General features: G+C 41.1%; 1 protein-coding gene across 1 annotated transcript; it reads left to right on the forward strand.

Annotated features, from left to right (window-relative positions):
• The first annotated feature begins 1,482 nt into the window (after nt 1-1,482).
• LOC131723175 (tripartite motif-containing protein 16-like) lies at nt 1,483-7,633 on the forward strand. The gene is made up of 6 exons (XM_059016671.1): nt 1,483-2,142; nt 3,873-3,968; nt 4,155-4,388; nt 4,543-4,702; nt 5,394-5,459; nt 6,064-7,633. Exons 1-6 carry the CDS (start codon nt 1,561-1,563, stop codon nt 6,594-6,596), a joined length of 1,671 nt encoding a protein of 556 aa, XP_058872654.1. The 5' UTR covers nt 1,483-1,560; the 3' UTR covers nt 6,597-7,633.
• Nucleotides 7,634-12,600: the final 4,967 nt, after the last annotated feature.

A 12,600-nucleotide genomic window follows, 5' to 3' on the forward strand; every position in this document is an offset into this window, starting at 1 on the left:
CAGTCTCTGCTCAGCCTGCTTGTCTAAACCTGGCCTCAGTCCCAAACCCCGCCTCTTAGAGCTTTATGTAACTCCTGAAATTCAGAAACACAGGTAAGTTTTGTTTCTTGTGAAACCCATCCCTGTCTCTGTATTATTTCAACAGAAATAGCAGAAGCACATATTGTGATTCCAGCCCACACTTCATGAGGAATCAAGGTTTTAAATCAGAAAGAGGTTGTTTTACACAAATGATTGAAATGTGGCTGCATGTCTGATAATACACATCTGTATCTGAAGAGTAACTCTCCTGTTAAGCCTGTACTATATGTGCTGCCTGAGCTCCATAAATCACTTGATAATCCACCAGGTAGTCCCATAGTTTCTGGTCTTGGTTCTCTCATTGAACCTCTCTCAAATTGCATTGATTTGTATCTCAGACCACTAGTGGTGGAGTTACCCTCATCTCTAAGGGATACAGGTGCGTTCATAAGATAACTTTATCAAATGAAGTTACAAAGTTAGAACATTATCCTTATTTCCCTTGATGTAGTGAGTTTGTACACCAAAGTCTCACATGCAGATGGCTTAAATGCTTTGAGGTTCATGATGATATGCCAAACTTCACTATATGAGCACAGCAGATGCACCGAGAGGCTGCATGAGGTGGCTGCAGGATGCAATATATTGTGCAATTATTTCTGCTGCTTCACCCTCTGCACTAGACAGGAGGCTGGACACTGTCCTGAGAGCCCTGAGCACCTGTGTGACCTCACAGCTAAGGAGTGTGGTGCACAATGGCATCACACACCATGACATCATAGTGAAGTCAGAGAAAAAAATCATGCAGCCTCAAAGAGCATCTGCATATCAGGGACTCAGCATCAGAGCCAATTGTTAAATCAAGATTAAAATCCTTTTTGTTCAACAGGGTATTGAATCATTATTATTATTCCATATACATCTCTTTGAGGTGTTTCACAGAAGGCTCTTTATAAATCCCTATTGTATTATTGTATTGTTTCCTAATCTTTGAAATAGTATATCCCTGTTAGCCCATTCCAGCATCCCTGCACTGCTGCTAGATTCACTCCAGCTTGATATTTCTCTTGAACATGTTAGAACACTCCACTATGGTGTATTTTTCTTATAAAGTGCTAATAGACGTTCCAGCTGAGATTCTCGTCTAGTGTCTTAAAACACAGAGCTGCTCAGTGTGGAATGCATGGATTACAAGATATCACATTATTTTTACATACAATTACATTATGTTTTACTCATTATTTTTACATACAATTCCCCATTTATACAGTTGGGTTTTTACTGGAGCAATCTAGGTAAAGTACCTTGCTCAAGGGTACAGCAGCAGCGTCCCCCACCTGGGATTAAACCCACAACCCTCCTGTCAAGAGTCCAGAGCCCTAACCACTACTCCATACTGCTGCTGAAATGAAACATAACTCAGTTTCTGCTCAACCTGTTTATTATAACCTGGCCTCAGTCCAAAACCCCGCCTCTTAGAGCTTTAAACAGTTCTGTTTGTTGTGAAATAGCCAGTCTCTGTGTCTCACTGCAGCAGGAATGGCTTCAAACTTGTGGTCTCAGGATGAGTTCAGCTGTCCAGTGTGTCTGGAGCTATTGAAGGACCCAGTCACTACAGCATGTGGACACAGTTACTGTATGGGGTGTATTAAGAACTACTGGGATCAGACTGATCATACAGGTGTCTACAGCTGCCCCCAGTGCAGAAAGACCTTTACCCCAAGGCCTGATCTGTGCAGAAACACCATGCTGGCTGAAGTTGTGGAGAAATTAAAGAACACAGGACTCAGTCCTCCTCCTGCTCAAAGTTATGCTGGACCTGGAGATGTGCCGTGTGATTTCTGCACTGGGAGAAAGTTCAAAGCTTTGAAATCCTGTTTGACGTGCCTGGCCTCTTACTGTGAAACACACATCAAGCCACACTATGAGGGGGCTGCGTTCAAGAGGCACAAGCTGATCAATGCAATTGGAAATCTGGAGCAGAAGCTTTGTGCTGAACACCAGAAGGTTTTGGAGGTCTTTTGTAGAACCGATCAGACGTGTATTTGCTTGTTGTGTTCACAAATTGAACACAGGAGTCATGATACAGTCTCAGCTGAGACACAGAGGATTGTGAAGCAGGTAAGGGTTTGAAGCATTTCCTTGTAGCTATCCTAGAAGATAAGAATTCACAGGGATATTTAACATGTCTGTTTATTAGGTTATACAGTTTCACATCAGATCAGTTTTTTATATATGTGTGTGTGTGTGTGTTAGGGATTCAAATGTATTTCAAGCTAAGTTGGGTAGTTTGAGGTACATTGGAATTGAGTGTAAAAATAGTATAATTTATATTCCTAGTATTTTGTATATTTGGTTATTTTATAGAATCATGTGTCAGTTTCATTGTTTAAGATATTATAGTTTAATTGGTTAAACTGTGTAAACATAAAGTTCCCAAAGTCAAGCACCTATTTTAAAACTCTTTAAGTTCCGGGTCAATTTCCACTTGTTTTCAATGTTTTCAGATTTGTGTGTACAGCTTCATAACTGTAGGGGTGACATGCAAGTGTCTCACATCAAATAAAACAGAACAAACTGGGCTTGCATGTAAAACAACACTCAACAATCTCACTCTCACCCTCTTTGGTGTAGGAAACAAAAAACACAAAAAAACACTTTAGAAAAGATCTTCATTTATTGTTTATTAAACAATCAGCATTGCTGGCTACAATCTAACACTGCTGAATGAAACTTGAACATGAAATGAACATTGGGTACATTCTGAATAGATTGAGCTAAAAACAAAGAAAAATATGAACATATTTACAAAAGTAGCAAAAACAGGGAAATAAGCAAAGTGTGTAAGTGTTGCCTGCGTGCAGCTGAGTGCCAGGGGGGCTTGCAGGAGCACATTTAGGCTGAGCTGCTTGTTGGTCAGGCTCTGCTTCTGTGTTCCTCTTCTCATGTGAGAGAGCTGCTGTGGGGGTGGGAGGGGAGGGGGTTCTTCTTTTGGGTGCAGATATGCTGGAGCTTCTGCACTGTAATTATAAAATAAAACACAAATACATGCATACAAGCTTATGCTATACACAATATTATATTTTGCCATCTTGTGTAAAAAGGCGTGCCGATAGATAAGACACACAGTCACCTGCTGTAGCCCGAGGCTTTGTGAACAAAACGCTGACGTCACCACTCACCAGGAGCCTGTAACTCGACACCAAGATCAGATTACAAGCTGCAGCAAAGAAGTGTGTCTTTCAGTAAACAAGCACAGACTTACTGTTGCACACACACAGAAATGCAGGAAATAAACAATGCTGCTGTTTACAAAGATTTAGAACTTGCAAGGGTGTCCATAATACTGCCTGATTAAACTGCCTTTAAAGTTTGGATCGCCGGTGGTCATTTTATCATTAGGAGGAACTTAAAAACAGTAAATAACATATATATATATTGATATTAAATACATATTAGATTAAAGATAAAGTTCCTTCAGTTATCTAGGTGTTTAACAAAACAAACATGTAACACATGCTAGATCAGCCATCATTCACTGTTACCAGAATGAAACAGTACCATCTAGTGGACAGCTACTGTGGATCAAGTGTCCTTTTGTATTGCTGGCAGCTGTGCACTAGATGGTGTTGTATCTTACTACTATACACACATGTTGTATAGAACTGAAGAACAAATTATATTTGAGAACCACTCAGAATTATTGCAAACATTGTAAGGGGACAATTTATTTAAACTAAATTGATTCTGTCAGTTTCAATAGCATACTAAAACAGGCCTGTGTTGGGTGTGACAGGATATCACTCAATGCCCCATCAGAAATGTCACAGTGTCACTGTGTTTCTACACAGAAGCAGCTGGGAGAGACACAGACAGAAATACAACAGAGAATCCAGGAGAGACTGAAAGAAACTGAGGAGCTGAAACAGAGTGTGGAGACACTGAAAGTGGGTATTGACAAGAGGGGGTTATTATTATTATTATTATTATTATTATTATTATTATTATTATTATTATTATTATTATTAGCAGATGGACTGGAACACATCTACAGAAATTTACTGTCTATGCCTGATGTGTTTTTGATATCAATTCTAACCATCAAGTCTCCTCTACTGTGTTCTTTCACTCAGAGATCTGCATGCATAGAAATAAAGGAAAGTGAGAAGATCTTTACTGAGCTGATCCGATCCATTGAGAAGATCTACACTGAGGTTATTGAGCTGATTGGAGCTAACGAGAAGGCTGCAGTGAATCAGGCTGAAGGACGCATGAAGAAACTGGAGCAGGAGATTGCTGAGCTGAGGAGGAGAAACGCTGAGCTGAAACAGCTTTCAGAGACAGAGGATCACATCCATTTTCTACAGGTAACATCACTGCTTGTTAGAAAATCTCAAGTCCATAACTGGGACGGTTTCAGACAGACCTCTCCAATTGAATGAATCCTTGTTTTTCTCCAGGAATGTTGTGGACCCCATTCTGTTTCACTGAAAACTCATTTTCTCCACTTTCCTGTTGTAGAATTTCCAGTCTCTCTGTGTCCCTCCTGAAGCTGGAGACTTACCCAGCGTTACTGTCAATGCAGACATCTCTTTTGGGGCTGTGAGGAAAGCTGTATCTGAACTTAAAGACCATATTGAGGACTTCTGCAAGGGGGAAATCGTCAAAAAATCCAAAACAGGTTGGTGTGAAACAGATTCCTTTGTTAGAGATTTCTCAAATAGACCATGGCTTGAGGAGGGACAGGACTTGCAATACATTAATAAAGAACTCTTGCAGATTGCTGGCTATATAAATAATGCAGTATTGAGAAGGGAGGAGGTAGCAGGGAGGAGGAAGCATGAAGGATGGAAGAGAAAGCAGGGAGGAGGGAGCATGAAAGTGGGAGGAGGCAACATGGTGGAGGGAGCAAGAAGCAGGGAGGATGGAGTGATAAAGCAGACTAGAGGGAGCAGGGTGCATGCAGGAGGGAGCAGGGAGGTGGTAGGAGGGAGCAGGGAGGATGGAACAGGTACTGATGAAGCAGAGACGAGGGAGTGATGTGTGGACAGAACAGACAATGACTGCTGTATGTTTGATGCACAAGGGTGTCCTAATATGGACACCGTACTGTTGGGCAAAGATATGTGATGGAGAGGAAGGAACACAAGACTCCAGTGCAGTGGCAGACGTGTTCACATTGGCTTTGGCTGCTGCACCGATACAGAAGGAATACATATTCATTGTAATCATGAACATCTTGAAGTACGGATTTTTACATCCTGAAATGTCGTGAAAAAGCCTTGCTTCGTTTCAGATTGCTGTTTGGAGTCTTGTGTGTTGTGTATGAACCCACATGTTTCAATTCTATTTCTCTCTCTTTGTATACCCAGTGTATGAAGTTGCAGTTTACAGTCTGCAGGCTCCAGAGCCAAGGAACAGAGCTGAGTTTTTAAAATGTAAGTCTGTTTTCACTGAAACATTTGGGAGAAGAGCTAACACTACAGATATTTAGTAAGCAAGGGGTCTGATTGGGTAAAATGGCAACACATACCCCGTAAGAACATTAAGTAAACTGTAATTCCATGCAGAGCTGCATTTGATTGATTTTGATTCAAGAAGTTTGGTAAGATCGAGGAATTATAATGAACAAAACAATTAAACAAGAGGGTTTAATTAATAGCAGCAGTTTATTGAAGACAGAAAAATAAAAATAGAGAACTTAACCTAAGTCAGAAATAAATCTTCAGTAAGAATTATAGATAAAATCTATTGATTTTCAATCTTAAACATCACAGTTTAAATATACTTGTCTATAAAATAGTGGGGAGGAGGGTTCAGGGTGGAGGGAGCAGGAATTTTAGTGGATGATATTCTATTCAAGATATTTAGTAAGCAAAGGGTCTGAGTGGGTAAAAAGGAAACATGCCCCACCCCCAGTCATTCTGCATGTATTCATCTGTCCCAATACTTGTTTCGGGGGAGTGTATAATATTTTACAATGAATAGCATAATTACTTTTCTAACTGTCTCTCCTCTAACCATCCTCTTTTCTTCAATCAGATTCCTGTCAGCTCACACTGGACCCCAACACAGCGTATAGAAACCTCAATCTGTCTGAAGGGAACAGAAAAGTGACATACAGTAGAGACATCCAGACATATGCTTGTCACCCAGAGAGATTTGAGAGCTGTTCCCAAGTGCTTTGCAGAGAGGGTGTGTCTTGGACTCGCTGTTACTGGGAGATTGAGTGGAGGGGGGGAGGGGCTTTTATAGGAGTCACATATAAAGGAATCAGCAGGAGAGGAAGGGATTGTTCCTGTCGCCTTGGATACAATGACAAGTCCTGGAGTTTGATCTGCTCTGGTTCCAGTTACACTGCCCTGCACAATAACAACAGAACTGCAATAACTGCCCCCCGCTCCCCCAGAATAGGAGTGTATCTGGACTTTAATGCCGGCACTCTGTCATTTTATGGCGTCTCTGACACAATGACCCTCCTGCACAGATTCCAAACCGCATTCACTGAGCCGCTCTATCCTGGGTTTGGGCTTCATTCTTATGATTCCCCTGTAACAATCTGCCAGCTGAACTAGACTGTTTTGTGTTGTAAGAAACCCTTTGTATTGAACTCCCTGTCTGTCCTCTCCACTCCTCGGGTGAAGGGAATGTTCAATCTGACACAACTTTGGATGAAAGTTAGGGGGTAAAACGGCGCCACCTGCAGAGCGAAACGAGGGGAATTATTTGTTTTTACACTTGGAGCCGAGGCAGCCTCATTGTTACTGTTTAATCTGTCAGGTTAGTGTTTCTGTAATTGTAAACACTCACAACTGGACAGCTGTTTCAGCATAACATGTTCAATATGTCCTGAGTATTTATTGATTACAAACACACAAATAGCAGCAAGTGGCAGACTTAGTTGGCATCTCTGCACAGTGCTAGAATTCCCACAGCAAGTACTGATAAGTATCTCTTAAGGTGATTGTAGCTCACTAAATAATTCCACAATGTGTTCCTATATTGCACTTCCATTGGCTGCATAGGACTCAAATGTGCAGGTTTGAAAAGCATGAGATCTGATGCTGCTTGAGGTTAAAGAAAGTTCTCAGTTTCTATGCCTTATTCTCAGGGCACATGTTTACTATAGCAGGTGTTTCGTTCAACACTGCACATTTGAGATCTATATAACGAATGGAAGTGCACAGCAGCTGAGATTCATGGGATTATTTTGTCAGCTCCAATCCCTATCAATGTAAGGTTGTGTAAATAGCAGCTCACAATACTTGCCATGTCAAAGGCATGTCAGTATAGTTTCCAGCAGATTCCTGTATACAGTAGAATCCTGTTAGCTGAATAGCGTTTGAACTTGATGCTGAAGTTTATGGTAACACTTTATATGAAGGTGTCAATTTGAAATAGATTATTAACATGTTATAGATGCTTAAACGATGAGTTATAATGTTTTTATAATGCATTATAGAACAAGTCATACAGGATAGTAACAGCATTTACTAGTGTGTTATAAATACTGAATAGATGATATAAGAAATCTGCAATAAATGAAAATATGAAACTGTATATTAGCTGTAAACAAATCAGGACAAATCACATTAAACACAAATGATTTACACTTCATTGTATGGGTCATTTATTTTGTATTTTGTATTTTTCATTATTTGTGCAAAAAACAGAACATCTGCCATAGCAGTGTCAATATGGTTTAGGGCCTCCATGGGCAGCCAGCACGGCACTGATTGGACGTGGCAGGTAGCGATTCTGCAAGGTGCTTTTTAAATTGTGCTGGAGGGATACGGGACCATTCCTCAATGATTACCAGCCTCTAATTCCTTCAGGTTGTGTTGTATTGGGGGTGGAAATCTGCAGTCAAGTCAGAATGGCCCATACATAGAGAGTCACATCACTTTAGAGACTGTTCTTTGTGAATAAGACTCAGTAATAATTTGTGCACTCTTGAAAATGGAAGCACCTGCCAAACAAGCACAATATTTATTTATTTTTGCTTATTTTAACAATAATGTGAGTGAAATATCATCACAAGAAAGAAGATATTTCCATGGATATCGTAAATCACAATCAAATTGCATTACATGTGCAATCTGCCCACAGTGGAAAAGCAGAAACGTGTTTTAAGCCTGGCCTTTGTCGCCCTCTTCAGGACAAACTGCAGCTGCGCAGAGCCTGATTGAAAGCAATTCTTTTCACTTGGTGTGGTTCCATTGGAAATGTAGGGCTCTATTCACACAACCTTCAGGACTGTTCCAAGCACTGTTCTGTTAAAGACTCTTTATGGTTTAAATCAAGTTGTTTAGAGAGGGGGAGCAGTTTGTTATTTATTAATTTTATTGTGTATTATTATTCAAAGCACTGTTTAAGGTCAACAATCTTTATAATCAGGTTTTAAATTAAAAACAAAACATGAATATAAATAAGCACCATTTTAATAACCTTTTCTTTAACATTTCTGTACATCAATGCAAACCTTTTTTATGTACTTTTTTCTTTAAATGTTTTTAATTTTCAATACATGTTTTGTCTGTGCATACTTTTGAAGTGAACATAAACTAAGTGGACTGTCAACAGCAACTGCTCTCTGGAAACATGAAGAGCACAAAAAAAGCTTTGGAGAAAATGTTAAACACACATAAAAGATATTCAACTATAATAATGACCACACAGTGTTGCTTTAACTAAACAATACCAGCAGACCAGCCTATTTCATACAGGTCTTTGTAACTAAACAATACCAGCAGACCAGCCTATTTCATACAGGTCTTTGTAACTAAACAATACCAACAGACCAGCCTATTTCGTACAGGTCTTTGTAACTAAACAATACCAGCAGACCAGCCTATTTCATACAGGTCTGTGTAACTAAACAATACCAGCAGACCAGCTTATTTCATACAGGTCTTTGTAACTAAACAATACCAGCAGACCAGCCTATTTCATACAGGTCTTTGTAACTAAACAATACCAACAGACCAGCCTATTTCGTACAGGTCTTTGTAACTAAACAATACCAGCAGACCAGCCTATTTCATACAGGTCCTTGTAACTAAACAATACAAGCAGACCAGCCTATTTCATACAGGTCTTTGTAACTAAACAATACCAGCAGACCAGCCTATTTCATACAGGTCCAGTGCCTGCTGGGTCTGATGTAAGAAGAAAAAAAAACAGAGCGATTCAGTCTATTGCATCTTTCAAAGGTTTGCCTGCCAGTTGAAGGAGCCAATGATAGCAGGGTAATACTATTGTGAAGCTGCTCAAAGAACACTACAGGTACAGTCCTGAATCATCCCAGAAGCTGAGGGTGTGAAGTATAGAAGAACTGAAATGTCCGCTCTGGATAGACAAACACCAAAAAGATAACAAAGTTACAAACTGAATGAAAGGAGACAGTACAATATTGTGGGATCAAATAAAAGCAGGTTTTTCACATCTTCAGCGTGCCCAGCTGGCACAGGCCCATGAGGCTCTGTTGTCTTCAGAGCGTGAGCTCGGGTTCAAATGATTTCAGTCACTTCTCGACTCTGGGATCAAGCTAGCAGACAGTTCCAGATGGTTTGTCAAGCTAACAGCCCCTAAAAGACTAAAACATCCCATTTAAAACACATGAAAGCACCGTGCAGCCAGTCTACCCAGGCTACGTGCTTGAGAAAGAGAGAGAGAGAGAGAGAGAGGTCTAAAGGGAAGGGGTGTATATCTCACTGCTCATGAACACACTGCTCCCAGGTAGGAAACCCACTGATCCTCAGCTACTGCTCCTAGTGATCTCACACAGCTCCAATCATCCAAGTCCACAGCTTGAGTTGCAATCTGGTTTCTCAGCTTCTCACATGGCACAGCACACAGCTCCCAACTTACAACTCCCAGCTCCAGCACAGTTCATCTCCAGCACCCCCTCCTCAACACTCCCCACCCCACACTGTATACATTCAGTCTATCACTTCTCATTAACAGCACCCCCTCCTCAACACTCCCCACCCCACACTGTATACTCTCAATCCATCACTTCTCATTAACAGCACCCCCTCCTCAACACTCCCCACCCCACACTGTATACTCTCAATCCATCACTTCTCATTAACAGCACCCCCTCCTCAACACTCCCCACCCCACACTGTATACTCTCAATCCATCACTTCTCATTAACAGCACCCCCTCCTCAACACTCCCCACCCCACACTGTATACTCTCAATCCATCACTTCTCATTAACAGCACCCCCTCCTCAACACTCCCCACCCCACACTGTATACTCTCAATCCATCACTTCTCATTAACAGCACCCCCTCCTCAACACTCCCCACCCCACACTGTATACTCTCAATCCATCACTTCTCATTAACAGCACCCCCTCCTTAACACTCCCCACCCCACACTGTATACTCTCAATCCATCACTTCTCATTAACAGCACCCCCCTCCTCAACACTCCCCACCCCACACTGTATACTCTCAATCCATCACTTCTCATTAACAGCACCCCCTCCTCAACACTCCCCACCCCACAGTGTATACTCTCAATCCATCACTTCTCATTAACAGCACCCCCTCCTCAACACTCCCCACCCCACACTGTATACTCTCAATCCATCACTTCTCATTAACAGCACCCCCTCCTTAACACTCCCCACCCCACACTGTATACTCTCAATCCATCACTTCTCATTAACAGCACCCCCTCCTCAACACTCCCCACCCCACACTGTATACTCTCAATCCATCACTTCTCATTAACAGCAGCGGCTGCTGGTCAAAAAAATGGGGAGGCAGAAAAAAAGCAGAGGTCTTGGGGTCCCCCTTCAGCCACCAGCAGCAGAAGAATCGTATTATTCTATTCTGACTGACAACACCTTTCATATCTTCTTAACGTTTTCCCCCAATTCAAAGCTGTTAAACACAGCCAGCAGAACAAAGAAAACTGCAGCCCATCGTAATTGATTCTAATAAACGTAACTGTTACACGCTGCCAGCGTATGTTTAAAACACAACATTAATACAGCATTTAGAGTTCAAGTCACTTTAACATACTTTGCATAAAATATTTTCTAAGCAAAGTTGTTAAAGCAGGAGAAAGGCAGACACGAATCAAGCACACCCTATCCACTTCATCTGTTCAACTTAATAAATGAACAACAGAATCATTAGACACCGTTCTGTACATACGAAACGGATCTGTTTAATATAAAAGAAGCAATTCAGACAGACTTCAGTTCTGGAGCAGGAACATTACTGAGCTGTATGTCTTGAAGCAAAGCTGACTGATGGGAAACCGACACTGGTGTTATTCTGATCTGACAGTTTTAACATTCATTTTCTTGTTGGCTAATTATTGTTGTATTGTCTCATATGCAATTCACAGTTATATAATAAATCAGAGTGCTTATATGTAATAATAATGCGCTCAAGACCACGCAAGCTGCTGCCGTTGTGACGAAACCCCAGAAACACCTGAAAGTCGTTCTTTAGGAGCTGCGCACGCACTCGCACGGTGACGCAGGTACTTTGACGCAGATCTCCGTTCTGCACACAAACCCTTCTCGATGTAGAACCCGCCAGAACTGAAAAGCCAAACCACTTCCATCAGCCAATGGAAGGGCGAGAATAAGAGCCAATCACAACGCAGAGGGCTCTGTGTGTGTCCGGGATATCCCTGTAAGGGAAACGTTGCGATATCCGTGACGTGTGGTGACTGAAAATATAAATAAAAATGGTCTGATCTTAAATGAAAAAAAAGACAAATATCATCTATTTAGTTCAGAGAAAATGATACAAAATACTAGTTCAAATTTCTCTCGTGTTACTTGTAACACCACAGCATTGGAGAGAGCCGACACTTTCAAATATCTAGGGGTTTATATTGACACAACTCTTCAATTTGAAAAACCCATTAAAGATGTATGTAGTAAAATTGGAAGGCAGCTTGGAGGATTGTGTGGTCAGCGCCACTGTGTAAGCTTTACAGCAAGGTTTAAATGAGTTACTTGTGTTCCCTATTCTAGACTAATGATGTGATCTGCGAGTCTGCTAGTGAGGAATCGCTGAAGAAGATTGATACAATGTGTAACAGGATGTGTATCTGTGTGCTCCAGTGTACTCCGCTAGCGCATCACTGCAGCGCGTATTCTACATTAAACTTGCGATCGCCTGCTAACACAAGGAATTATCACTGGAATCGGATTCTCTTTAAAGGGGCACACAACACATTACCAGTTTATTTAAACAGCTTGTTTCTGAGTTTACCTGTAAATACAGCCTATCGTAATGTCTGAGACACACAATACTTTAATATACCGTCTGGAAAAAGTGCTGCGGGAAGAAAGTCTTTCGTTTTTTTCTGCTGCTACAGACTGGAAGCTGTTACCCGCAGGACTGAGACCTGACATCTCCTGTGGGAATTAAAAAAAAAAAAAACTGTCGTTCTAGTGCTTAAACACGCCTTGTGTGTGTGCTGTGTAAATCTGATGTGTACTTTGTGTATTGTCTTGTCATTATGCGTTTTTATTATTTTTATTTTTGAAACCTGTAACCTGCTGCTGTTATTTCTAGCACGCCTTTGTAAACGAGCTACT

Source organism: Acipenser ruthenus, chromosome 53, assembly GCF_902713425.1.
Source record: "Acipenser ruthenus chromosome 53, fAciRut3.2 maternal haplotype, whole genome shotgun sequence".
NCBI classification, from domain to species: domain Eukaryota; kingdom Metazoa; phylum Chordata; class Actinopteri; order Acipenseriformes; family Acipenseridae; genus Acipenser; species Acipenser ruthenus.